At 56.6% G+C, this 23,263-nt stretch overlaps 2 protein-coding genes across 4 annotated transcripts; both read left to right on the top strand.

Moving 5' to 3' along the window:
* The first annotated feature begins 2,859 nt into the window (after positions 1-2,859).
* On the top strand, positions 2,860-9,101 carry FCN3 (ficolin 3). 2 transcript variants are annotated; one of them, XM_025400699.1, is made up of 8 exons: positions 2,860-2,978; positions 3,255-3,350; positions 3,697-3,741; positions 4,042-4,074; positions 4,303-4,430; positions 6,931-7,060; positions 7,173-7,307; positions 8,734-9,101. In XM_025400699.1, the coding sequence occupies exons 1-8, from the start codon at positions 2,888-2,890 to the stop codon at positions 8,973-8,975; spliced, it is 900 nt and encodes a 299-aa protein (XP_025256484.1). In that variant the 5' UTR covers positions 2,860-2,887; the 3' UTR covers positions 8,976-9,101. The 2 variants fall into 2 exon arrangements, with proteins under 2 accessions (XP_025256484.1, XP_025256493.1); XM_025400708.1 differs by lacking the exon at positions 4,042-4,074.
* Positions 9,102-10,718: 1,617 nt separating this feature from the next.
* On the top strand, positions 10,719-22,661 carry MAP3K6 (mitogen-activated protein kinase kinase kinase 6). 2 transcript variants are annotated; one of them, XM_025379359.1, is made up of 29 exons: positions 10,719-11,438; positions 12,760-12,899; positions 12,988-13,011; positions 13,278-13,468; positions 13,587-13,755; positions 14,126-14,232; positions 14,658-14,828; positions 14,926-15,038; positions 15,400-15,559; positions 15,783-15,948; positions 16,026-16,133; positions 16,258-16,307; positions 16,401-16,496; positions 16,643-16,730; positions 16,812-16,945; positions 17,261-17,388; positions 17,633-17,769; positions 18,104-18,209; positions 19,064-19,221; positions 19,319-19,511; positions 19,611-19,749; positions 20,054-20,219; positions 20,362-20,538; positions 20,825-20,930; positions 21,196-21,367; positions 21,457-21,569; positions 21,666-21,739; positions 22,026-22,102; positions 22,302-22,661. In XM_025379359.1, the coding sequence occupies exons 1-29, from the start codon at positions 11,099-11,101 to the stop codon at positions 22,390-22,392; spliced, it is 3,894 nt and encodes a 1,297-aa protein (XP_025235144.1). In that variant the 5' UTR covers positions 10,719-11,098; the 3' UTR covers positions 22,393-22,661. The 2 variants fall into 2 exon arrangements, with proteins under 2 accessions (XP_025235144.1, XP_025235149.1); XM_025379364.1 differs by lacking the exon at positions 12,988-13,011.
* The last annotated feature ends 602 nt before the right edge of the window (positions 22,662-23,263 follow it).

Here is a 23,263-nt window from a genome sequence, read left to right as displayed (position 1 = left end):
GGCCCAGGCAGCAGGATTGCTTGAGCTCAGGAGTTGGAGACCAGCCTGGGCAGCATGGCGAAACCTTATCTCTACTAAAAATACAAAAATTAGCTGGATGTGGTGGTGCACACCTGTGGTCCCAAGTACTCAGGAAGCTGAGGTGGGAGGATCACTTGGGCCTGAGAGGTCCAGGCTGCAGTGAGCCAAGATCATGCCACTGCACTCCAGCCTGGGTGACAGAGTGAGACCCTATATATATATTTAAAAAAAAAAAAAAAAAAAACTGGTCAGGAGGTACAGTGGCTCACACCTGTAATTCCAGCACTTTGGGAGACTGAGGTGGGATGACTGTTTGAAGCCAGGAGTTTGAGACTAGACTGGGCAATATAGTGAGAACCCATCTCTACAAAAAATAAAAATGCAGGCCGGGCACAGTGGCTCACACCTGTAATCCCAGCACTTTGGGAGGCCAAGGCAGGTGGATCACTTGAGGTCAGGAGTTTGAGACCAGCCAGACGAACATAGTGAAACCCCATCTCTACTAAAAATACAAAAACTAGCTGGGCATGGTGGCATGCACCTGTAATCCCAGCTGTTTGGGAGACTGAGGCAGGAGAATCGCTTGAATCCAGGAGGCGGAGGTTGCAGTGAGCCGAGATCGAGTCACTGCGCTCCAGACTGGGCAACACAGCAAGACTCTGTCTCAAAATAAATAAGTAAAATAAAAATAAAAATTTAGCCCAGTGTGGTGGCTCTGCCTGGAGTCCCAGCTACCTGGGAGAATGAGGTGGGAGGACTGCTTGAGTCCAGGAGGTCAGGGCTGCAGTGAGTTATGATGGCACCACCGCACTCTAGCCTAGGTGAGAGAGTGAGAGCCTGTCTCCGAAAAAGAAAAAAAAATGAGAACCACCTCTTCCCTGGTCCTACTCTCCAGAAATAACCACAGTTCACAAGGTCTGTGTCAGAACTTTTTCTGTGAATTTACTATACACACACACACACACACACCTCTAGCATTTTAAAAATACAAAGGGGGATAACACAACACTGTGCATACTGTTTTGCATTTTCGTCCCTCTCATTTTTAGATCAGATTTACCCTATGAGTTGTCTGAATGGTCCTAATTCATGTGAATCCTATCAGTGGCTGGTTGGGTCATTTCCACGTTGATGCTTACAAACAGCACTGTGGTAAACAGGCTTATCTGCAGATCTTGGCACACTCGTGGGACAGTCTGGGGAAGACAGATTCCTAGAACTGGAATTGCAATCTCAGGGCATCCGTCTCGCTGACACATCCTATCAGGCAAACACAGCCTCCACTTCCCCTGACACCTCTTGTACCTCAGCCCTCCCCACAAGCACTGGGGAGTTGCAGAGGAGGCCTTGAGGGAGGGTTTGCTGAATGAGTGAATGAATGAGCCGTTCTTCTCCTCCCTTATCACCTGAGGTCCCTCTCCAGCTCAGGCCTCATCCTTCACATCTGGACCCTGGCTGCTGCGTCATCCTGGCCTCCCGGCCTCCCGGCCTTCCTACAAGGGCTTCCTGCTCGATTGGCCTACATTAGCAGCTGTTTCCCAAGCCTCACGGGACTCAAGGTTGAGCATGGAGTCACTTTCTTTTTTTTCTTCTTTTTTGAGATGGAGTTTTTGCTCTTTTGCCCAGGCTGGAGTGCAGTGGTGCAATCTCGGCTCACTGCAACCTCTGCCTTTGGTTTCAAGTGATTCTCTTGCCTCAGTCTCCCGAGTAGCTGGGATTACAGGTGCATGCCACCAAGCCCGGCTGATTTTTTTATTTTTAGTAGAGATGGGATTTTACCATGTTAATCAGGCTGGTCTCGAACCCCTGACCTCAGGTGATCTGCCTGCTTTGGACTCCCAAAGTCCTGGGATTACAGACATGAGCCACCACAGCCAGCCAGAATCACTTTCTTAATGGTGCTTTTCACTGGGGGGGCATGGGGCTTGGGTAAAACTCTGTGGCTCTCAGCATATAAGTGGCCAAGAGAACAGAAGTCACGTCCCATCCATGGGCCTCAGTTTCTCTTTCCTTATTCATTTAACTATTTTTTATTGAGCACCCATTTTGTACCAGGCCCATAATGCAATAATAAGGATTAATAGCAAGTCCGTGTAAGGATCGGGGGTGACATCAGTATGACACTGGAATGCAGTAGGTGCCCAGTAAATGGTAGCAGTTGTCACTATTCATAGCATTGACAAGGATTGAGGAAGGATTCCCAGTGGTGATGGCTGTAGAGCTAGACCTTCATGGACAGATGGGCCTTCATAGGTAGAGATGACTGTGAATGTAGAGGTCTAGAGAGATGGCTGGGGAGCCCTGGAAGCCAGGATCAGAAGTTGGACTCCTTCAGCGTGCGGTGGCTCACGCTTGTAATCCTAGCACTTTGGGAGGCCGAGGTGGGTGGATCACCTAAGGTCAGGAGTTCAAGACCAGCCTGGCCAACATGGTGAAACTCCATCTATGCTAAAAAAAAAAAAAAAAAAGCAAAAAATTACCTGGGCATGGTGATGGGCGCCCATAATCCCAGCTACTCAGGAGGCTGAGGCAGGAGAATCACTTGAACCCAGAAGGCAGAGGTTGCATTGGTTGCAGTGACCTGAGATTACACCATTGCCCTCCAGCCTGGGCAACAGGAGTGAAACTCCGTCTCAAAAAAAAAAAAAAGAAAAGAAAAGAAGATGTTGGACTCCATCCTGGTTGGATAGGGCAGGGATAATGCCCTTTCTCTCTGGGGTTGAGGAAGGAAATACTCCTACCCCCTGCTGGCTCCAGTCTGGGTGGGGTGTCCCTGGGGGACAATGGAAGGAAGTCTTACTTCATGTCCTCCCACCAGCCTGGCCGCCTTATAATCTGGCATCCTTCCCCTGGTGGCCCCAGCAAGATGGGTCTACGGTGGATCCTGCCTTCCCTGTGGCTCCTCCTGCTTGGGGGACCTGCCTGCCTGAAGACCCAGGAACACCCCAGCTGCCCAGGTAGGTACCTAGGGTGCCCTCCTCACCAACCCACTCCTCATTCCCTCACTGGGTGTCCCTCCACCAAGGCTCATCAACCTCAAGGAGCAGGATGGGAGTTTCATAATCTGGGCTCTGCATGTAAATATATGCAAATGCATGCAAAGCATGCGAAACCTTGCCAGCTCAGGAGACAAGCATCCTGACAGAGGGAATCTGGGAGACAGGAAGAGAACTGAAGAGGGGTCTGGAAGAGACAGTCTACCCTGTGCCCACCCTGCCTGTGTCTCCCTGTAGGACCCAGGGAACTGGAAGCCAGCAAAGTTGTCCTCCTGCCCAGTTGTCCCGGAGCTCCAGGAAGTCCTGGGGAGAAGGGAGCCCCAGGTCCTCAAGGTGAGAGAGGCTGGGGAGTGGGCTGGGATCTTGGGAACAGGGAAGGCAGGAATGCAGCAATTTTTGTCTGTGCTGAGGGGCCACGACAAAGAAGCAAGGAACCTACTCTGTGCCAGCTCCAGGCTGGGCACCTGGCATCCTAAGACCAACTCTGCCAGCTAGGTGGTTTCATCCCCATTCTGCTGAGGAGGAAAGGGAGGTTCAGAGAAGATAAGATATTTGCCCACAATCACAAAGTGAGTGAAGGGTGAAACTGGGATTTGAACCTCTGGCTCCAAGTCTCTTGTTTCTTTTTGGTCTGGGGCATGGGGTGGGACTCAGGGCATCTCTGCCTTTGAGATTTCAGGGCAACCTGGACCACCAGGCAAGATGGGCCCTAAGGGTGAGCCAGGTGAGTAAGTGGGGCTGGAGACCTCCCTGCTTTCTTTGCCCATGTCTCTGGACTCTAGGGTGGGATCTCTTCTTGACTGCTGCGCCTATGACGGCTCTCTCACGGGGGAACGGATGGCTGGGAGGAGTGGGAGGGATTAGGAGAAGGGCCCGGGTGCCCTATGATGGCCCTCCCACAGGGTATGGAAGGCTGGGAGGAGTGGGAAGGATTTGGAAAAGAGCCTGGGTACCAGCTCCGCTGGTGGCTCAGCGCTGGGGTGCTGAGACATCAGAGCCAACACTCATCCTTCCTCTGGGGCAGGAGATCCAGCGAACCTGCTTCGGTGCCATGAAGGTGAGGCAGCCCTTGCAGGAGGTGGGAACTTGGGATCACATGGTGTTAGGTGTTGGCAAACCCCCAAGTGTGGCCAAGCCCCTCCCCACAGCCTCCTTAGAACCCCTCTTCAGGGACCTGAAGGAGCCAAGAGGATCCCTGGGGCCCCATACTTGTTCCACTGCCTGGGGGTGGGGGTCAGGGAATAACCTGGGCACCACCCCCCCGAGTCCATCTTCCCTTTCCCAGGCCCCAGAAACTGCCGGGAGCTGTTGAGCCAGGGCGCCACCTTGAGCGGCTGGTACCATCTGTGCCTACCTGAGGGCAGGGCCCTCCCAGTCTTTTGTGACATGGACACGGAGGAGGGTGGCTGGCTGGTGAGTGTCCGAGAAATGGGCTAACAGGCCAGGCCCAGTGGTCACTTCTCCTCCTTGGCCCCTAGGGGAGCCAGAGCCCACCAGAGCAAGGCATTTCCTAGAGGAATTGACTGACAAATGTTTAGTGAACCCCCAATGGGACCTGAAGAAGTATGAGGGCTTCACAGAGGAGGTGCCATTTGAAAGGACCTTGAGTCGGGTGCAGTAGCAGGTGCCTGTAACCCCAGCAACTCAGGAGGCTGAGGCAGGAGAATCGCTTGAACCTAGGAGGTGGAGGTTACAGTGAGCCAGTGAGCTGAGATTTTGCCATTGCACTCCAGCCTGGGCGACAAGAGTGAAACTCTGTCTCAAAAACAAAAACAAAACAAACAAAAAAAACAGGGTGTGGAGGGGCATTCCAGCTGGAAGTAAAGATAAACTCAGGGAGGCAGCAGAGTACAAGAAGGTTTGCAGGGAACGTGTGAGTGAGCTGAGAGCAGGCGTGGTGTCGGCTAAAGTCTGCCAGCACTGAAGGAGCGTGGATTGAGGACCTCTGTAACGGCCAGTTCATGGAAGGCACTAAATGATCAACTTAAGTGTGCAGGGCACCCAGGCGCAGTGGCTGGCTGGACGCGGTGGCTCACACCTATAATCCCAGCACCCTGGGAGGCAGAGGTGGGTGGATCACCTGAGGTCAAGAGTTCGAGATCAGCCTGGCCAACATGGTGAAACCCCGTCTTTACTAAAAATATAAAAATTAGCCGGGCATGGTGGTGGGCACCTGTAATTCCAGTTATTCAGGAGGCTGAGGTGGGAGAACTGCTTGAACCCAGGAGCTGGTGGTTGCAGTGAGCCAAGATTGAGTCACTGCACTCCAGCCTGGGCAATGGAGTAAGACTCTCTTTAAAAAAAAACAAAAATCAAAAAACAAAAAAAAAAACAAAAAAGGCCGGGCACGGTGGCTCAAGCCTGTAATCCCAGCACTTTGGGAGGCCGAGACGGGTGGATCACGAGGTCAGGAGATCAAGACCATCCTGGCTAACACGGTGAAACCCCGTCTCTACTAAAAAAATACAAAAAAAAAACCCCAAAAAACTAGCCGGGCGAGGTGGCAGGCGCCTGTAGTCCCAGCTACTGAGGCAGGAGAATGGTGTAAACCCAGGAGGCAGAGCTTGCAGTGAGCTGAGATCTGGCCACTGTACTCCAGCCTGGGCGGCAGAGCGAGACTCCGTCTCAAAAAAAAAAAAGAAGTGTGCAGGGCAATGGGTAGCCCCAAGAGAGTTTTAAGCAGGGGAGGGGCCAAGTAAAACTTCTGTTTTAAAAAGATGATTTGGGCTACACTATGAAAGATGCACTGGGGGACCAGTGGAGGCAGGGACGTGGTTTAGGAAGACAGCAGGGAGCCAGGCAGTAAAGACAGTGGAGCAGGCCTGATGCAGTGGCTCACGCCTGTAATCCTAGCACTCTGGGAGGCCGAGGTGGGCGGATTGCCTGAGCTCAGGAGTTCAAGACCAGCCTGGCAACATGGTGAAACCCTGTCTCTACTAAAAATACAAAAAATTAGCTGGGCGCGGTGGCAGGTACCTGTAATCCCAGCTACACAGGAAGCTAAGGCAAGAGAATTGCTTGAACCAGGGAGATGGAGGTTGCAGTGAGCCGAGATCATGCCACTGCACTCCAGCGTGGTGACAGAGCGAGACTCTAGCTCAAAAAAAAAAAAAAAAATAAGACAGTGGAGCAATGGAAATAGAGGTACTTAGGTTGAAAACTCTATAGGGCCTGGGGCCTGCTTGTCTTGGAGGGGGAGGTGGAAGACATCAGGGTAAGGCCAGGGGTCCAACTTGGGCTGTGGGGGTGGCCTCTCTAATTTAAATATCTTGGTTCTTTTTTTCTTTTTTTTTTTGAGATGGAGTCTTGCTCTGCCACCCAGGCTGGAGTGCAGAGGTGTGATCTCGGCTCACTGCAACCTCCACGTCCCAGGTTCAAGCAGTTCTCCTGCCTTAGCCTCCCAAGTAGCTGGGCTTACAGGCGTATGCCACCACACCCAGCTAAATTGTTTTTGTATTTTTAATAGAGATGGGATTTCACCATGTTGGCCAGGCTGATTTCAAACTCCTGACCTCAAGTGATCTGCCCGCCTGGGCCTCCCAAAGTGCTGGGATTACAGGTATGAGCCACCGCGCCTGGCCAAATATATTGGTTCTTATAATAAATGAAATTGGGTTATTTTGACTGACTCCCAGCAGCGCTGGCCATCTCCTGAGGGTGGGGACAGTCAATTCAATCTTCCCAGGGCTTGCAAGCCTGTGACATGAAGTTGAGTGTCAGTGAAAGCTAATAAAGAAATGTAGAGTTCATAGAAATATTAAAAACTGACTTGAAGGATCCCCATTTTATCAACAGGCCCCAATCCAAAGAGAGAGGGGTATCCACCCACCCCTCACAGTTCCTGCACCCTCAGCAGCTGGTGCCCAGCCTGGAGTAATAGCTGCTGTACCTCCCCACCCCCGCCCCCGGCTAGGTGTTTCAGAGGCGCCAGGATGGTTCTGTGGATTTCTTCCGCCCTTGGTCCTCCTACAAAGCAGGTTTTGGGAACCAAGAGTCTGAATTCTGGCTGGGAAATGAGAATTTGCACCAGCTTACTCTCCAGGGTGAGTTCCCAGCAGGGACCTGGAGGTTGGGGGTTACTGTCTGCCATCCTGAATCCCTGCCCCACTCCCAAGATCTGAGGGTTCCTCCATCCTTGCCTCCCCTTCCTCCCAGGTACCTGGGAGCTGCGGGTAGAGCTGGAAGACTTTAATGGCAACCGTACTTTTGCCCACTATGCGACCTTCCGCCTCCTCGGTGAGGTAGACCACTACCAGCTGGTGCTGGGCAAGTTCTCAGAGGGCACTGCAGGTGAGTGAGCCTAAGGGCAGCAGAGGAAGGAGGCCGGATCCTTTCCCAATGCTGCCACTGCCCCCATGAATGACCCAGGGCAATCCTGTCTCCTCTGTGGGCCTTAGTTTCTGCATCTGAGAAATGGCAATCATGAAACAGGATGGTGCAACAGTGAAGAATTTGGGCTCTGGAGGCAAACAGACCTGAGTTTGAATCCATCTCTGCCACGTAGTACCTGTGTGACCTTGGGCAAGTCCTACCCCTCCACTGAGCCTCAGTTTCCTCCTCTATAAAATGGGCAGGGAGGCTGAGCGTGGTGGCTCATGCCTGTAACCCTAGCACTCTGGGAGGCCGAGATGGGCAGATCACTGGAGGTCAGGAGTTCAAACTCAACCTGACCAACATGGTGAAACCCTGTCTCGGCCGGGCGCGGTGGCTCAAGCCTGTAATCCCAGCACTTTGGGAGGCTGAGGCGGGTGGATCACGAGGTCAGGAGATCGAGACCATCCTGGCTGACACGGTGAAACCCCGTCTCTACTAAAAATACAAAAAACTACCCGGGCGTGGTTGCGGGCGCCTGTAGTCCCAGCTACTCGGAGGCTGAGGCAGGAGAATGGCGTGAACCCGGGAGGTGGAGCTTGCAGTGAGCCGAGATTGCACCACTGCACTCCAGCCTGGGCGACACAGCGAGACTCCGTCTCAAAACAAACAAACAAACAAACAAACAAACAAAAGAAACCCTGTCTCTACTAAAAATACAAAAAAAAAAATTAGCCGGGTGTGGTGGCAGGTGCTTATAATCCCAGCTACTCAGGAGGCTGAGGCATGAGAATTGCTTAAACCTGGGAGGTGGAGGTTGCAGCAAGCCCAGAGAGTACCACTGCACTCCAGCCCGGGCGACAGAATGAGACTCCATCTCAAAAAAAAAAAAAGGCAGGGAGGCAAGAGGAGGTTTTGGGTACCGCCTGAGGCTCTGTTGAATGTTAGCACTCTCTGCTTTGGAAGAGGAAGTCTTCTTTTAGAGAAACAGTGACTGTTGGGGAGAGATTTAAAAGAGGGAAGTGGTTATGAGGGAGTGCCTCAGGGAACCACCTTTCCTGACCAGGCACCTAAGAGGTTCCTCCCAGCTTTTCCTAGCAGAGTTGCTCAGACTGGATGGGAGCTGAGAGAAGACAAAGGAGCTAGAGAGAGGCTGGGGATTCTGGAGGGGGTAAGACAGGAGGAAAAGCTGGGAGTTTTGGAGCCAGACAGTCCCGAGTTCAAGTCCTGCTGCTGCTTCAACTAGCCGAGTGACCCCGCGCAAAAAACCTGGCCCCTTGGTGTTGCTTGTGGGGACTGATAAAATTCAACTCGTAGCTGCTTTGAGACTCCCATGGGATTATATCTCCAAAGGTGCCAGGCATGGTGCTGGGCACCAAGGTGCTTTCCATCCCCTCCCTGCCAGGGGATTCCCTGAGCTTCCACAGTGGGAGGCCCTTCACCACCTATGACGCTGACCACGATTCAAGCGGGAGCAACTGTGCTATGATTGTCCACGGTGCCTGGTGGTATGCATCCTGTTACCGATCAAATCTCAATGGTCGCTACGCAATGTCTGAAGCTGCCGCTCACAAATATGGCATTGACTGGGCCTCAGGCCGTGGTGTGGGCCACCCCTACCGCAGGGTTCGGATGATGCTTCGATAGGGCTCTCTGGCAGCCATTGTCCTTATCTCTCCTGTGCAGCTTCCGGATCCTCAGCCACCTTGCCTTTGCCAACCACCTCTGCTTGCCTGTCCACATTTAAAAATAAAATCATTTTAGCCCTTTCAAGACTCTTTCAGTTACTGGGAAAAACCCTAGAGGGCAGAGCAGGGACACAAGTTTCAGCTCCTTTCAGGGAAGAATTTCCTTCCAGTCAGGAAGACGGAAAGGACAGCCTCTAAAGTAGTGAGGCTTCTCTCTCTGGAGGTGTGCAAGACAAGGCCAGAGGGGCATATAGTGGAAGGACTGGAGGAGATTCAAGCATCCATTGACAATTTCCTGAGGCCCTCTGTGTCCTGCAAGTGGATGGCTTTGTGGCAGGAATTGCACAATTGCACAGCCTTCTTTTTTTTTTTTTTTTTGAGATGGAGTCTCGGTCTGTCGCCCTGCATAGGTTGGAGTGCAATGGCACGAGCTCCACTCACCTCAACCTCTGGCTCCTGGGTTTAAGCCATTCTCTTGCTTCAGCCTCCCACGTAGCTGGGATTACAGGCACATGCCACCATGCCCTGCTCCTTTTTTTTGTATTTTTAGTAGAGATGGGGTTTCACCATGTTGGCCAGGCTGATCTCGAACTCCTGACCTCGTGATCCACCCGTCTTGGCCTCCCAAAGTGGGATTCCAGGTGTGAGCCACCACCCCGGCTGGGAATTGCACAGCTTTCTCAGCCTGTCAGTTGCTCATGCTTGTCCCTTGTAAGTTGTCCGTTTTCCACTCCAGCCTCTGTTGCAGGCCAAGTTCTCAAACTCTGCCACTTCCTGCCTGTCCCATTGGGTGCTAGTTCGAATCCAAGGTCAAACCAAGGAAGGTACATTTTTCTTCCACAAGGCAACAGGGCAATGAAAAAGCCATTGAGTAGCATTTAAGCAGTTTATTTGCCCAAAGCCACGTTCTAGTAAGTGGAAGAATTAAATAGTTAAGAGCCTGACAGGCGGTCCTGGGTTTGCACCCTGCTCTGTCATGTGCTGAGTGATCTTGGAGAAATTATTCAACTTAAGTACCCATTTCTTGATTTCAGGGTCCACTGAGGCTTATACCAGATTGCTGCCTCACCAAGAAAGTTGGGGATTCTTGGGGATTTGAAGCTGAGAAGCTTTGTAGTGCAAAGGGCTGGGGTTGACTCCTTCAAGGGGTGGCTTAAGAAATGTTTAAGAGTGGGAAGTGCTTCTCAGGTCCAATGGTCACCTTTCGCATAGAAGTCAAAGGTCAGCGGGGGTCCATAGCAGGTTGGGTCCTGGGGAAAGCAGCCCCCTAGCGACAGTAAAGGCTCGGATGCCAAGTCCCACTCCAGGGTTGAAGGCTTTCGGACAAGCGGCCTAGGGTGTAGGTTCCCCCATCCCAGTCCCTCCCTGCCTGCACTCACTGGGCCCGGGAGGACACCCACTGTTCATCATGCTCTGCGCACCCTAATGTCTCTAGAGAGCCATTCATTCAACAGATCCCTGCAGGGCAGGCCTTGAGGATCGAACCTTTTCCCTATAGCCCCGGCCTCGTCACACATTTTATGTGCGCTTGCTGTGAGCAGTCCACAATCTTTGGCGTGCACAGGGGCACAGGCTGTTCCGGAAGCCGCCAGTCTCCAAAGTTCTGGCGGGAGAGAAGGGAGGGGAGAGGCTGAGTCTCAAGCCGCTAGGGAGCGGCGCTGCCCCAGGGCCGAGGGTGGAGCTTTCTGGGTCGGCCGGGAAAGGGCTGGGCTCAGCCTACAAGTGAAGGCAGGACAGCGTTGGCGGGCGCTCCCTTGAGGAGTCCAGGTGGCGGGCACCTCCGAGCCGATTCCCAGGATCCCTCAAGTGGCTCTGAGCTGCCGACCATCGGATGCCCCAGATTCCTAGGACCCAATCCCGGATTTCAGAACCTCAGGACCTTGCAAGTCCGAGCTCGGATTTCTCCCTGGACTTTAGATTTCTGGAAAGGGACGTCAGGCCGGATTCCGGATCCCTAGATCCCGTGGGAGATTCTCCGATTCCGACCGGATTCCAGGTCCCAAGATTCCTGATCTGCCGGCCCAGGCTCCTGCCCCGCGCCGGGTTCCCAGTGCGCAGCGCCCAGCGCCTGAGCGCCCCCGCATGGCGGGGCAGTGTCCCCGGTCCGGGGCGGAGCGCGCCGGCAGCTGCTGGCAGGACCCGCTGGCCGTGGCGCTGAGCCGGGGCCGGCCGCTCGCGGCGCCCCCGGGCCGGGGCTGTGCGCGGAGCCGGCCGCTCAGCGTGGTCTACGTGCTGACCCGGGAGCCGCAGCCCGGGCTGGAGCCTGGAGAGGGAACCGAGGCGGAGCCGCTGCCCCTGCGCTGCCTGCGCGAGGCTTGCGCGCAGCTCCCCCGGCCGCGGCCGCCCCCGCAGCTGCGCAGCCTGCCCTTCGGGACGCTGGCGCTAGGTGACACCGCTGCGCTGGATGCCTTCTACAACGCGGGTGAGCGCGCTGGAGGCGGGGCCGGATCCGGGCGGGACTCAGGGTCCTGGGAGGGGACCCAGCCGGGCTCGACGGCTCAAGGGAGGGGCCGAGAGGGTTACCGGGTCTAGGGGACTTAAAGTGAGATGCAGCTGAAGGGCTTGGGACAGGGCCGTGAAAAAAGTGGGATTTAGGGGATCTGGGGCGCGGCCAGGCTCGGGACGAGACAGGGATCCGGGCGCAGCTCCAGGGCTCGGGGTTGGGGCTCAGGCACCCTTCAGTCGGAGCGGTGCCCAGCGAGCCGGGCGAGGATGGGGCGGGGCTTTGGAACTCTGGGGCGGGGCGGGGAGCGGCGCGAGGCTGGACTCAGCCTCAGCCTCAGGAGGATGTCACGCGGATCTCTTGAGGACAATTACTGGGAGAGGAGCTTGGACTTAGGGAAAGGGGCTGTACCCGGGAGGCTGGAGTTGAGGAGTCCTAGCATACTGTTTCCGAGGATCGGGCTGAAGAAGTAAACAGAGAAGCGAAGGGGCCCAACGGGACTGGATACTGGGTGAGGGAGCTTAGGTTAAGTGGCCTCAGCGGCCAAGAAAGAATGGGCGGGGAAGTGGGCGGGGAAGGATGGGCCAGGGGCGGGGCCAGAAGGAGGCTATTCCCCCGCGGGTCACTCCTCCCTCCAACCAGCCCGGATGCTCCGCCCCCATACTTACTTGCTCATGCTGGAGTCCGGTAGCTGTGCTTCCTGGATGTCCATGAAATCGTAGCCTAAAATGAAGGCTGACCCGACGACCACTCGGACACAAAGACACAATTATCGACAGACACAAATCGCATACATGTTGACTCGTGCAGGCCCTAGCAGACGCTGTCATACACACAGGTACAGTCAGACATAGTAAGCTGTACATGTCACACATATACACATACATACATTTAGGCACAGCGTTGTCCATGCACACTGATGGTAGCCCCTTTCAAGAGACTGTGCTTGGGGGAAGGCCAAAGGGAGGGGACTTCTATGTTTGCGCAACTCCCACCTCCCAAATGTCCTGGAACAGACTCAATTGGTCCACAGCCTCCCTTCCCCCATGCCAGGTGCTCACAGGCTCTGAACCGTGGCCTGAGGGTCCCAGCCCAGTGAGCCCAACTCCTCTCCTGCAACACCACAGAGATCAGTTCTGTGAAAGTGCCGGGGGCCCCTAAAAAGGGCCGACTGAAGCCCAAAGCAGAAACAGACCCTACTGGAGTCCCACAGCAAGGCAGGTCAAGCCAGGATGGACCCCGGCTCCTTCCCCATCAAGCTGCGCTTCAGGGATCAGCGCCGCCCTCTCTGTGCCTGCAGACGTGGTGGTGCTGGAGGTGAGCAGCTCGCTGGTACAGCCCTCCCTGTTCTACCACCTTGGTGTGCGTGAGAGCTTCAGCATGACCAACAACGTGCTCCTCTGCTCCCAGGCCGACCTCCCTGACCTGCAGGCCCTGCGGGTAGGTGGCCTGGGGCTGGTGGGGGCAGGCACGGGGCTGGGGTAAGGCCTACACAGAACACCAGTATCTGACTGTCTGCCTCCTGCAGGAGGATGTTTTCCAGAAGAACTCGGTGAGCAGAATCCACCTCTCACTCGAAAGTGCCCTTTGACTTCCACTATGACCTCTGACCTCCACTAATCCTCCTGGCTTCCTCAGTCACCTAACGTCCCCCTGACATCCCATGTGTTCCTCTGTTTCCTGTTGCCTCCTCTCATGACGGGTGCCCCTTTCCTGCGATTCCAATTCCCACTGGTGCTGACCTTTGATGCTCTCACTCCCCTTGTCTAGCCCTGTGCTGACCTCTGACCTCACTGATTCCTGCCTCCCTCCCACCAGGATTGCGTTGGCAGTTACACACTGATCCCCTATGTGGTGACGGCCACTGGTCGGGTGCTGTGTGGCGATGCAGGCCTTCTGCGGGGCCTGGCTGATGGGCTGGTACAGGCTGGAGTGGGGACCGAGGCTCTGCTCACTCCCCTGGTGGGCCGGCTTGCCCGCCTGCTGGAGGCCACACCCACAGACTCTTGGTAATGAGGGCCCCCAGGGAGGGTGTTCCAGGAGGGGGCTGGTGAGGGTACGGTGGGCTGGGGCTGAGGTGCAGGCCCCACCATTCTCTCTCCCTGCCTCCCCTGCCCTGGGCATCAGTGGCTATTTCCGGGAGACCATTCGGCAGGACATCCGGCAGGCGCGGGAGCGGTTCAGTGGGCCGCAGCTGCGGCAGGAGCTGGCTCGGCTGCAGCGGAGACTGGACAGCGTGGAGCTGCTGAGCCCCGACATCATCATGAACTTGCTGCTCTCCTACCGCGATGTGCAAGTGCGTGGTGCTCAGAGAGGCAGTAGGGCAGCTGGCATTTGAGGTCAGACAAACCCAAGTTCAGCTCCTGGCTGGGCCACTTGCTCACTGGTGGCTTTGGGCAAATGATCAAACGTCTCTGAGTGTTGGCTTCCTTATTTGTTAGACAGGATGAGCATGTCGCTGCCTCCTGGGGCTGTTGTGGGGTTGGGAATGCCCAACATGGGGCATACAGCAGGTTCTCCCTGTGAGGTGTGGTGTCTGCTGGGCCTGAGGAGGCGTACAGAAGATGGTGGCTGGGTGGGATGTCAGGTGTGGGAAAGGACCCTGGCCCAAGGTTCCTCGGGGCCTGGAGGCCCATGATGCCAGTACTTGCCGTTCCCTGATGCAGGACTACTCGGCCATCATTGAGCTGGTGGAGACGCTGCAGGCCTTGCCCACCTGTGATGTGGCCGAGCAGCATAATGTCTGCTTCCACTACACTTTTGCCCTCAACCGGTGAGTGGCAGAGCAAGGGTTAGGTCATAGCCACATAAAGGTTTCCGAAACCTGGGTCTCTGCTGTGCAAAGCCATTGCTGCCTGGGATCACTGCTGTTCGGGGAATTGGCTGACCAGGGTCACTGATGTCAGTAGGTCCCTGTTGTTCTGAGTTACTGCTGCCTGGTCGGGGTAGGGGAAGTGGTGCTGCCTGTGGTATGGTCACCACTGTTCAAGATCACTGCTCCTAAGGGTCATTGCATCTAGGAATCACTTCTATCTGAGGTCACTACCCCTAGAGAGGTCAGTGCTGGCCAGGGTCACTATGATTTTGAGGTCATTATTGTCAGGCCCATGGAAGGGTCCCTGCTGTTCAGTGTCTGGAGGTCCCTGAACAGAGTAGGCCAGGGCCATCAGGGAGGGCCTGAGCCCATCTTTTTCCTAGGAGGAACAGGCCTGGGGACCGGGCGAAGGCCCTGGCCGTGCTGTTGCCACTGGTACAGCTTGAGGGCTCCGTGGCACCTGATCTGTACTGCATGTGTGGCCGTATCTACAAGGACATGTTCTTCAGTTCAGGTTTCCAGGATGCCGGGCACCGGGAGCAGGCCTATCACTGGTAAGGAGCACAGTGAGTGGCTGGTGGGCTGAGCTATGAGATGAGGGATGGTGCTGTGGGCATCGGTCCAGCCTTGTACCCCCTACCCCCACCCCAGGTATCGCAAGGCTTTTGATGTAGAGCCCAGCCTCCACTCGGGCATCAATGCAGCTGTGCTCCTCATTGCTGCCGGGCAGCACTTTGAGGATTCCAAGGAGCTCCGGCTAATAGGTGAGCACAGATCCTGGCTCTTGTCTCATCACCCACAGGGGTTCAGAGGGGCCTGGGAAGAGGGCAGGGAGAGAGCACACTAGGTAAGAGTTAGGACGAGTTCATCCATTTGGACTGTCCTGCCCATACCCACACCTGGGTCCTAATACCTGTTCTGGGCCCTCAGGAGCCCTCAAACCCACAAATGTTCCCTAACACATCTGCATGTTCATATACCTGTGCCTGAGCTCCACCGGAGATCTTGCCACACCCAATGGTTTACTCATATCTATGTTCATGTCCACACTCGGGCCCACAAAAATGGTGGGCCTCACTCACCCCTGCACCCACACTCACTGGAGCCCATGCCCCTCTCCCCCAGGCATGAAGCTGGGCTGCCTGCTGGCCCGCAAAGGCTGCGTGGAGAAGATGCAGTATTACTGGGATGTGGGTTTCTACCTGGGAGCCCAGATCCTCGCCAATGACCCCACCCAGGTGGTGCTGGCTGCAGAGCAGCTGTATAAGCTCAATGCCCCCATATGGTAGGTGGCCCCCTCTGCATTCTTGGCCTGACCTGGGCTGTCAGCTCCTGCACCTATGTCTGTTGGCATGCTAGACTGAACCCTGAGGCAATGACCTGGCTACTTTTAGACCAGTGCCCGTGGCACCCCATGCCAACGTTCTAGCTATATCCAGGCCAGTTTCCTCTCCCTGGCAGTGCTGGTTGGTGCCTGCGCTGAACTGAGGATGCGGCTTTGTGTGCAGGTACCTGGTGTCTGTGATGGAGACCTTCCTGCTCTACCAGCACTTTAGGCCCACGCCAGCAGAGCCCTGTGGAGGGCCACCACGCCGTGCCCACTTCTGGCTCCACTTCTTGCTACAGTCCTGCCAACCATTCAAGATGGCCTGTCCCCAGGGTGACCAGTGCTTGGTGAGGCTTGTAGGGGTGGTGGACCTGGGAAAGGGGTAAGCCCCTTCTGACCGACCCTACTCCCCCACTGCCTGCAGGTGCTGGTCCTGGAGATGAACAAGGTGCTGCTGCCTGCAAATCTTGAGGTTCGGGGTACTGACCCAGTGAGCACAGTGACCCTGAGCTTGCTGGAGCCTGAGACCCAGGTGAAGTCGCTGCTGAGGCCCCTCACTCACCTCTGCTGGGACCTTTTCTGTGGAGCCTTTCTCCCATTCTCAGACCCTTCTCCTGTCCCCAGCACCCCCGATCACACCTCATTTCTTCTTGCAGGACATTCCCTCCAGCTGGACCTTCCCCGTCGCCTCCATATGTGGAGTCAGGTGATAGGCGGGACCTGGGGCCACTGGAAAGACGGGAGGTGAGGGTCGCTGCCACCCAGCCTGACACTCACTGGGTTCTTCATCCCTTCCCAGCGCCTCCAAGCGCGACGAGCGCTGCTGCTTCCTCTATGCACTCCCCCCGGCTCAGGACGTCCAGCTGTGCTTCCCCAGCGTAGGGCATTGCCAGTGGTGCGCAGTCTTTCATGGTCAGGGTACTCTGAGGACCAGGATGCCCGGGGGAGTGGGGGAAAGAAAGGGACGACGTCCCTCGGGTGCCCCGGGTTATGTGGGGACCAAGATGCCCCTCCCGTGAGTCTTACCTCCCCCACCTTCAGGTTCTGCGGCCTGATCCAGGCCTTGGTGACGAACCCGGATTCCACGGCGCCCGCGGAGGAGGCAGAGGGCGTGGGGGAGGTGTTGGAGGTGAGGACGCGGGACTGGGAGCTCGCGGAGGGCGAGGGGCCGCGCGCCCTGCTGAACCCCATCTCACTCCGTGCCCGGCAGTTTGATTATGAGTACACGGAGACGGGCGAGCGGCTGGTGCTGGGCAAGGGCACGTATGGGGTGGTGTACGCGGGCCGTGATCGCCACACGAGGGTGCGCATCGCCATCAAGGAGATCCCGGAGCGGGACAGCAGGTGCGGTGCGTGGCCGCGCGGGCGGGGCTGAGGGCTTGCGAGGGCTGAGTGGCTCCTGTGGGCGGGGCCTAGTGGGCGGGCTCGTAGGACCTGAGAGTTCGAGCCCTGTGGACTGGGCCCGTGGGCGGAACAGCCAGGACAGTGCGGGCGGGATTGAGGTCTGGAGGGTCCTATGGGCAGGGTAGTAAGGGTGCGGAGGTTGGGAGAGGGCTTGTGGGCGGGGCAGGTCCTTGGGGCGGGGCCAGGCTGGGGCGGGATGAGCTGGGCTTCTCTGCCCACATCGGTCCCTTTCCTCTCTCCCCTACCTCCCCCCAGGTTTTCTCAGCCCCTGCATGAAGAAATCGCTCTTCACAAACGCCTGCGCCACAAGAACATAGTGCGCTATCTGGGCTCAGCTAGCCAGGGCGGCTACCTTAAGATCTTTATGGAGGAAGTGCCTGGAGGTGCCTGCCCTGTGTGGGATGGGAATGAAACCGAGGTGTGGGGCATGGTACCGAGGCAGGCAGGGTTGGAGAGCCCAGGGGGAAATGCACCCTAGTGCGTGTGGGTGGTGTAGCCTAGAATTAGCTGAGGAGTGGCGCTGGGTGATGGAGTTGGGGCTACGACATGGGTGTGTCTGGGCCTTGAGCAGAGATGCGGGCTGGAGCCAGTGGGTGGGAACACTGAATTTGGACTGTCCCCACCCAGGCAGCCTGTCATCCTTGCTGCGGTCAGTGTGGGGACCCCTGAAGGACAACGAGAGCACCATCAGTTTCTACACCCGCCAGATCCTGCAGGGACTTGGCTATTTGCACGACAACCACATCGTACACAGGGACATTAAGGTAAGCCCTGGGGCTGGCCCGCCCTCATCTGCTGGGGGTGGCAGGGGAGGACATGGTCTCAGACGCAGGCTGGCAGATTAAGTGAGCAGACCTGTTGCAAAGGGTAGGAAATTAATCAGGGAGGCTCTTTAGAGAAGGAGGGGAGAAGTTCAGCTCTGAAGCCAAACCAATTGTCAGCTCCCAGCCCCAGAGGGGCATGTAAGTGGGATGGCAAGGGGAGAGTGTTGACAGAGGCAGGACCAGGCTGGGATCTCCAGGAGATGGGATCCCAGAAAGAGGGTCTAGTTCTGCTGGCAGGGGCCCAGCCCAGTGTCCACTAATGACTATCGATCAGGGGGACAATGTGCTGATCAACACCTTCAGTGGGCTGCTCAAGATTTCTGACTTTGGCACCTCCAAGCGACTGGCAGGAATCACACCTTGCACTGAGACCTTCACAGGTAACAAGGTGTGGGGGTGCTGAGTGGGGATGCTGACCTGGGGCAGAAGATGTCTTGGAACTTTCCAGGGAATGGGATTGCTCCTAGGCATGGAGTTAGAGTCCTAATGGGGAATGAAACCCAGGGTGAGTGATTGGGCCAGGGCTGAGGTGATGGCATCTAGAACTGGAGCTTAGATAAGTGATGAAACTGACTTTAGCACTTGAGGAGTGTTGATGTAGGCCAAGGTGGGAGTTGGAGGAAAAAGCTGGTGATGGAGTTCAGGGGGACGATGCAATCCAGGATGTGCGCTGGAGCGCTAATGTGGGTGATGGAGTCTGCGAATGTGGTGGAGCCCAGGGTGAATGATGGAAGCCTTGGCAGGTGATGGAGCCTCGGGTGGTGATGGAACTCAGGACAGATGTTTGATGACCAGGATAGGTGTTGAGGTACGTTTTGGATGATAGGTTCAGTATGGGTGCAGTCAGCCTGAGGATGATGGCATTCCCCTCCCCTCTCCAACCCCATGTTAAAGCCTAGATGGGGCCGGGCGCGGTGGCTCAAGTCTGTAATCCCAGCACTTTGGGAGGCCGAGACGGGCGGATCACGAGGTCAGGAGATCGAGACCATCCTGGCTAACACTGTGAAACCCTGTCTCTACTAAAAAATACAAAAAACTAGCCGGGTGAGGTGGCAGGCGCCTGTAGTCCCAGCTACTCGGGAGGCTGAGGCAGGAGAATGGCGTGAACCCGGGAGGCGGAGCTTACAGTGAGCCGAGATCCAGCCACTGCACTCCAGCCTGGGCGACAGAGCAAGACTCCGTCTCAAAAAAAAAAAAGCCTAGATGGGCATCAGTGCTCCTGCTTCTGTCCTAGGAACTCTGCAGTATATGGCCCCAGAAATCATTGACCAGGGCCCACGCGGGTATGGGAAAGCAGCTGACATCTGGTCACTGGGCTGCACTGTCATTGAGATGGCCACGGGTCGCCCCCCCTTCCATGAGCTAGGGAGCCCACAGGCTGCCATGTTTCAGGTAAGACCCCTTTGGGCCTGGCACATGGAAGTGGCATAGGGCCAGCCTGGGCCTTGGACACCTCTGAATGTCACCCTTGTTCACCCTCCCCCAACAGGTGGGTATGTACAAGGTCCATCCACCAATGCCCAGCTCTCTGTCGGCTGAGGCCCAAGCCTTTCTCCTTCGAACTTTTGAGCCAGACCCCCGCCTCCGAGCCAGCGCCCAGGCACTGCTGGGGGACCCCTTCCTGCAGCCTGGGAAAAGGAGCCGCAGCCCCAGCTCCCCCCAACATGTTCCACGGCCCTCAGGTGCTTGGAGGTGGCGGGATGGACACACTGGAGGGCAGAGGAGTTGTGGAGCTGTGAGGGGGGAAGAGGGCCCTGCTGACAGCTCTGTCCCTCCCTCAGATGCCCCTTCCGCCAGTCCCATTCCTTCAGCCGACTCAACCACCCAGTCTCAGACATTCCCGCGCCCTCAGGCACCATCTCAGCACCCGCCCAGCCCCCCGAAGCGCTGCCTCAGTTATGGGGGCACCAGCCAGCTCCGGTGAGACCTAGGCTCCTGGGAAGGGTTCCCTTTGCCTGGTTTTGCCTTTTTCTCCCCTCCTACAAAAGCCCTCCTTGGGGACTTGGGCACCTTGACCACTTGTAAATGTGGCATGTGGTGCCTCCCCATGCCCTGTTCTGGCAACTCTAACTTGGACTTGTTGTGTCCTCTCAGTGCGGGATTTATCTATGTCCATCCCTGTGAGGTAGGCATAAAAGTAGGAGAGCCAGCATTCAAACCCGGCAGCAGAGGTGACTGGCTGGTTGCTGCCGGTCTTCAATCAGCCGCTCGCCCTTGTGCCCAGGGTGCCCGAGGAGCCTGCGGCCGAGGAGCCTGCGTCTCCGGAGGAGAGTTCGGGGCTGAGCCTGCTGCACCAGGAAAGCAAGCGTCGGGCCATGCTGGCCGCGGTGCTGGAGCAGGAGCTGCCAGCGCTGGCGGAGAATCTGCACCAGGAGCAGGAGCAGGAGCAGGTGGGCGGCCCACGCTAGCGCCCCCTGGTGGTAGCGCGGGGTCAGGACACCTGTTGATGTCCCCGCACCCCACCACCCCACCTCCGCGGCAGCGTCTCATTTGGCTGGAACACTCGCTGACCACCCCTCTCTTCCTTCTCAGGGGTCCCGTCTGGGCAGAAACTATGTGGAAGAGCTGCTGCGATGCCTCGGGGCACACATCCACACTCCCAACCGCCGGCAGCTGGCCCAGGAGCTGCGGGCTCTGCAAGGACGGCTGAGGGCCCAGGGCCTTGGGCCTGCACTTCTGCACGGACCGCTCTTTGCCTTCCCGGATGCGGTGAGGGCGCCTTCTGGTAGTCAGAGCTGCCCAACAACAGGTAGTGAGCTCCCCGTGCCTGGGGAGGTGCCAGGACTTGATGTTCCAAGATTCCCTGTCTCCTCCCTGAAGATCAGGCCTGCAGCAAAAAACCGTCTGCCCAGTCCTAGCTTCCCAGCCCCTCCCTGGACCTCAAGCCCGCCCATCCCACTTGCCTCCGGCCGAAGACTTTCTAGGCCTTTCCAACTCAAGCCCTGCCTCTAGTTGAGGCTCAGCTGTCTCAGCGGCGCCCTCCCTCCCCCTGCAGGTGAAGCAGATCCTCCGCAGGCGCCAGATCCGTCCACACTGGATGTTCGTTCTGGACTCACTGCTCAGCCGTGCTGTGCGGGCAGCCCTGGCTGTGCTGGGCCCGGGTAGGAGGGGAGTGCCACGGGCCTCCTGCCAGCGAGGGTGTGGTGCTTGCTGGGCGCGGTGAACATCGAATGGGGCCGGTGGGGGCCAGGCGGGACAGGGGCAGGCAGGCGCCGGTGGGGGCGTGACTAAATGGACATCTCCCATACCGGCACTGCCTGGGGCCTGCCCAGAGCTGGGCACCCTACCCCCGCACTCCCTTGCTGGGGTCTGGGGGTCCCAAACAGGCGTTGTAGCCTTGCCTGAGTTCACGGCACCCGGCTGCAGAGGTGGAGAAGGAGGCGGTCTCACCGAGGTCAGAGGAGCTGAGTAAAGAAGGGGACTCCCAGCAGAGGCCACAGCAGAGCCCAGGCCAGCAGAGCCTGCTTCCAGTGGAGCCTGAGCAGGGCCCCGCTCCTCTGATGGTGCAGCTGAGCCTCTTGAGGGCAGAGACTGATCGGTAAAGCCCCTTGGAATCGCTCATAGCCTCTGCCGGGCTTCAACCCACTCCCCACTCACCACTCCGTTCTACTCTTCTCTGCCCCACAGGCTGCGGGAAGTCCTGGCGGGGAAGGAACGGGAGTACCAGGCCCTGGTGCAGCGGGCTCTACAGCGGCTGAATGAGGAAGTCCGGACCTATGCCCTGGCTCCAGAGCCCCCAGGTGAGTGGGCCTTGACTGGAGAACACTATTGGTGGGTTCGAGGCAGCTTCTAGCAGGAGGCACTCTTGGGCTCATCACCTGACTGCTTCTTGACAGCCGCTCTTTCAACGGACCAGGGCCTGGTGCAATGGCTACAGGAACTGAATGTGGATTCAGGCACCATCCAAATGGTGAGGTGGGGAGTGCTTGGCTATCCCTGACCTCACCAGCCAAAGCCTCCATCTCTGTCCATCTGCCCGCTCTTCTCACTGTGCCCTCTGATGCAGAGAATCTCAATACTGGAAGAACACTTAGTATTCTCTTCCCATTGTATGGATGAGAAAACTGAGGCCCAGAATGGGGGTGTGATCTGCCTCAGTATTTTGGCAGCAGAGCAGAGCTAGTACCTGGGTCTCTGGACACATCTTTCTGTAATTTCTTATTTCCCTGTTTCTGCGGGTCTTTGTCCACATCCAGCTGTTGAACCATAGCTTCACCCTCCACACCCTGCTCACCTATGCCACTCGAGATGACCTCATCTATACCCGCATCAGGTACGTCCTGGGTCCCCCAAGGGTGAACCATGCGTGTGGCCTCATCCTGGCCAACTGCAGGCCTGCCTAGGTTCCTTCCTGGAAACCAAAGGGGCACCTGGGTCTCCTAAGGACAGAGGGGGCACTGGGCAGACAGTGGGTGCAAGAGAGAGTCCAGGGCCACCTTCCGGCTGAGCCACACAGAGTCCATTACCCCCAGGGGAGGGATGGTATGCCGCATCTGGAGGGCCATCTTGGCACAGCGAGCAGGATCCACGCCAGTCACCCCTGGACCCCGAGAGGCTGAATGAGGGCATCAGAGGCCAGACAGATCCAAGGATGGATGAATGGAGAGGACAAAGACCTGGGGTGACTGGAGGAAGCCAGGCGAGTGGGGGCCAGGACTGGTTCCAGTGAGAGAAACCAACCACAGGCACCCAAGCACTACCAGACAAAACGTATTAAACCGAACACTTTTGAACCTTTGTCCTGGCAATTTTGGAGGTGTATGGGGGGAGGGGTACCCTGGGAAGAGCCTCCTAGGTCTTTAAAAAAAATTTTTTTTTAGGCCGGGTGTGGTGGCTCACGCCTGTAATCCCAGCACTTTGGGAGGCCAAAGCAGGTGGATCACGAGGTCAGGAGTTCGAGACCAGCCTGACCAACATGGTGAAACCCCGTCTCTACTAAAAATACAAAAATTAGCTGGGTGTGGTGGCTTGTGCCTGTAATCCCAGCTACTCAGGAGGCTGAGACAGGAGAATCGCTTGAACCCAGGAGGCAGAGGTTGCAGTGAGCCGAGATCACGCCATTGCACTCCAGAGCAAGACTTTATCTCAAAAAAAAAAAAAAAAAAAAAAAAAATTTTTTTAGAGACAAGGTCTTACTCTGCCATCCAGGCTGGAGTGCAGTGGCATAGTCATATTCACTGCAGCCTCAAGCTTCTGGATTCAAGCGATCCTTTCTCCTCAGCCTCATGAGTAGCTGGGACCGCAGGTGTGCACCACCACACTCAGCTAATTTTTAAACTTTTTTTTGTAGAAATAACATCTTGCTTTGTGGCATAGCTCACTGCAGCCTCAAACTACTGGGCACAAGCAATCTGCCTGCCTCAGCCTCCTGAGTAGCTGGGACTACAGGCATGTGACACCACCACTTGCAGCTAATTTTTAAAATTTTGTAGAG

The sequence above is a fragment of the Theropithecus gelada genome, chromosome 1 (assembly GCF_003255815.1).
Source record: "Theropithecus gelada isolate Dixy chromosome 1, Tgel_1.0, whole genome shotgun sequence".
NCBI lineage: Eukaryota > Metazoa > Chordata > Mammalia > Primates > Cercopithecidae > Theropithecus > Theropithecus gelada.
Note: the sequence above shows the minus strand (reverse complement) of the source record. Positions and strands in the feature narration are given on the sequence as shown.

Excerpts from the sequence above, each read along its gene's own strand:
- FCN3 (XM_025400699.1), top strand. The coding sequence starts at position 2,888 with ATGGGTCTACGGTGGATCCTGCCTTCCCTGTGGCTCCTCCTGCTTGGG. Across the intron at positions 7,061-7,172 it reads GCACCAGCTTACTCTCCAGG|GTACCTGGGAGCTGCGGGTA; the intron begins GTGAGTTCCCAG and ends CCTTCCTCCCAG. Across the intron at positions 7,308-8,733 it reads GTTCTCAGAGGGCACTGCAG|GGGATTCCCTGAGCTTCCAC; the intron begins GTGAGTGAGCCT and ends CCTCCCTGCCAG.
- MAP3K6 (XM_025379359.1), top strand. The coding sequence starts at position 11,099 with ATGGCGGGGCAGTGTCCCCGGTCCGGGGCGGAGCGCGCCGGCAGCTGC. Across the intron at positions 16,308-16,400 it reads GCCTCCATATGTGGAGTCAG|CGCCTCCAAGCGCGACGAGC; the intron begins GTGATAGGCGGG and ends ATCCCTTCCCAG. Across the intron at positions 21,570-21,665 it reads CCTGGCTCCAGAGCCCCCAG|CCGCTCTTTCAACGGACCAG; the intron begins GTGAGTGGGCCT and ends GCTTCTTGACAG.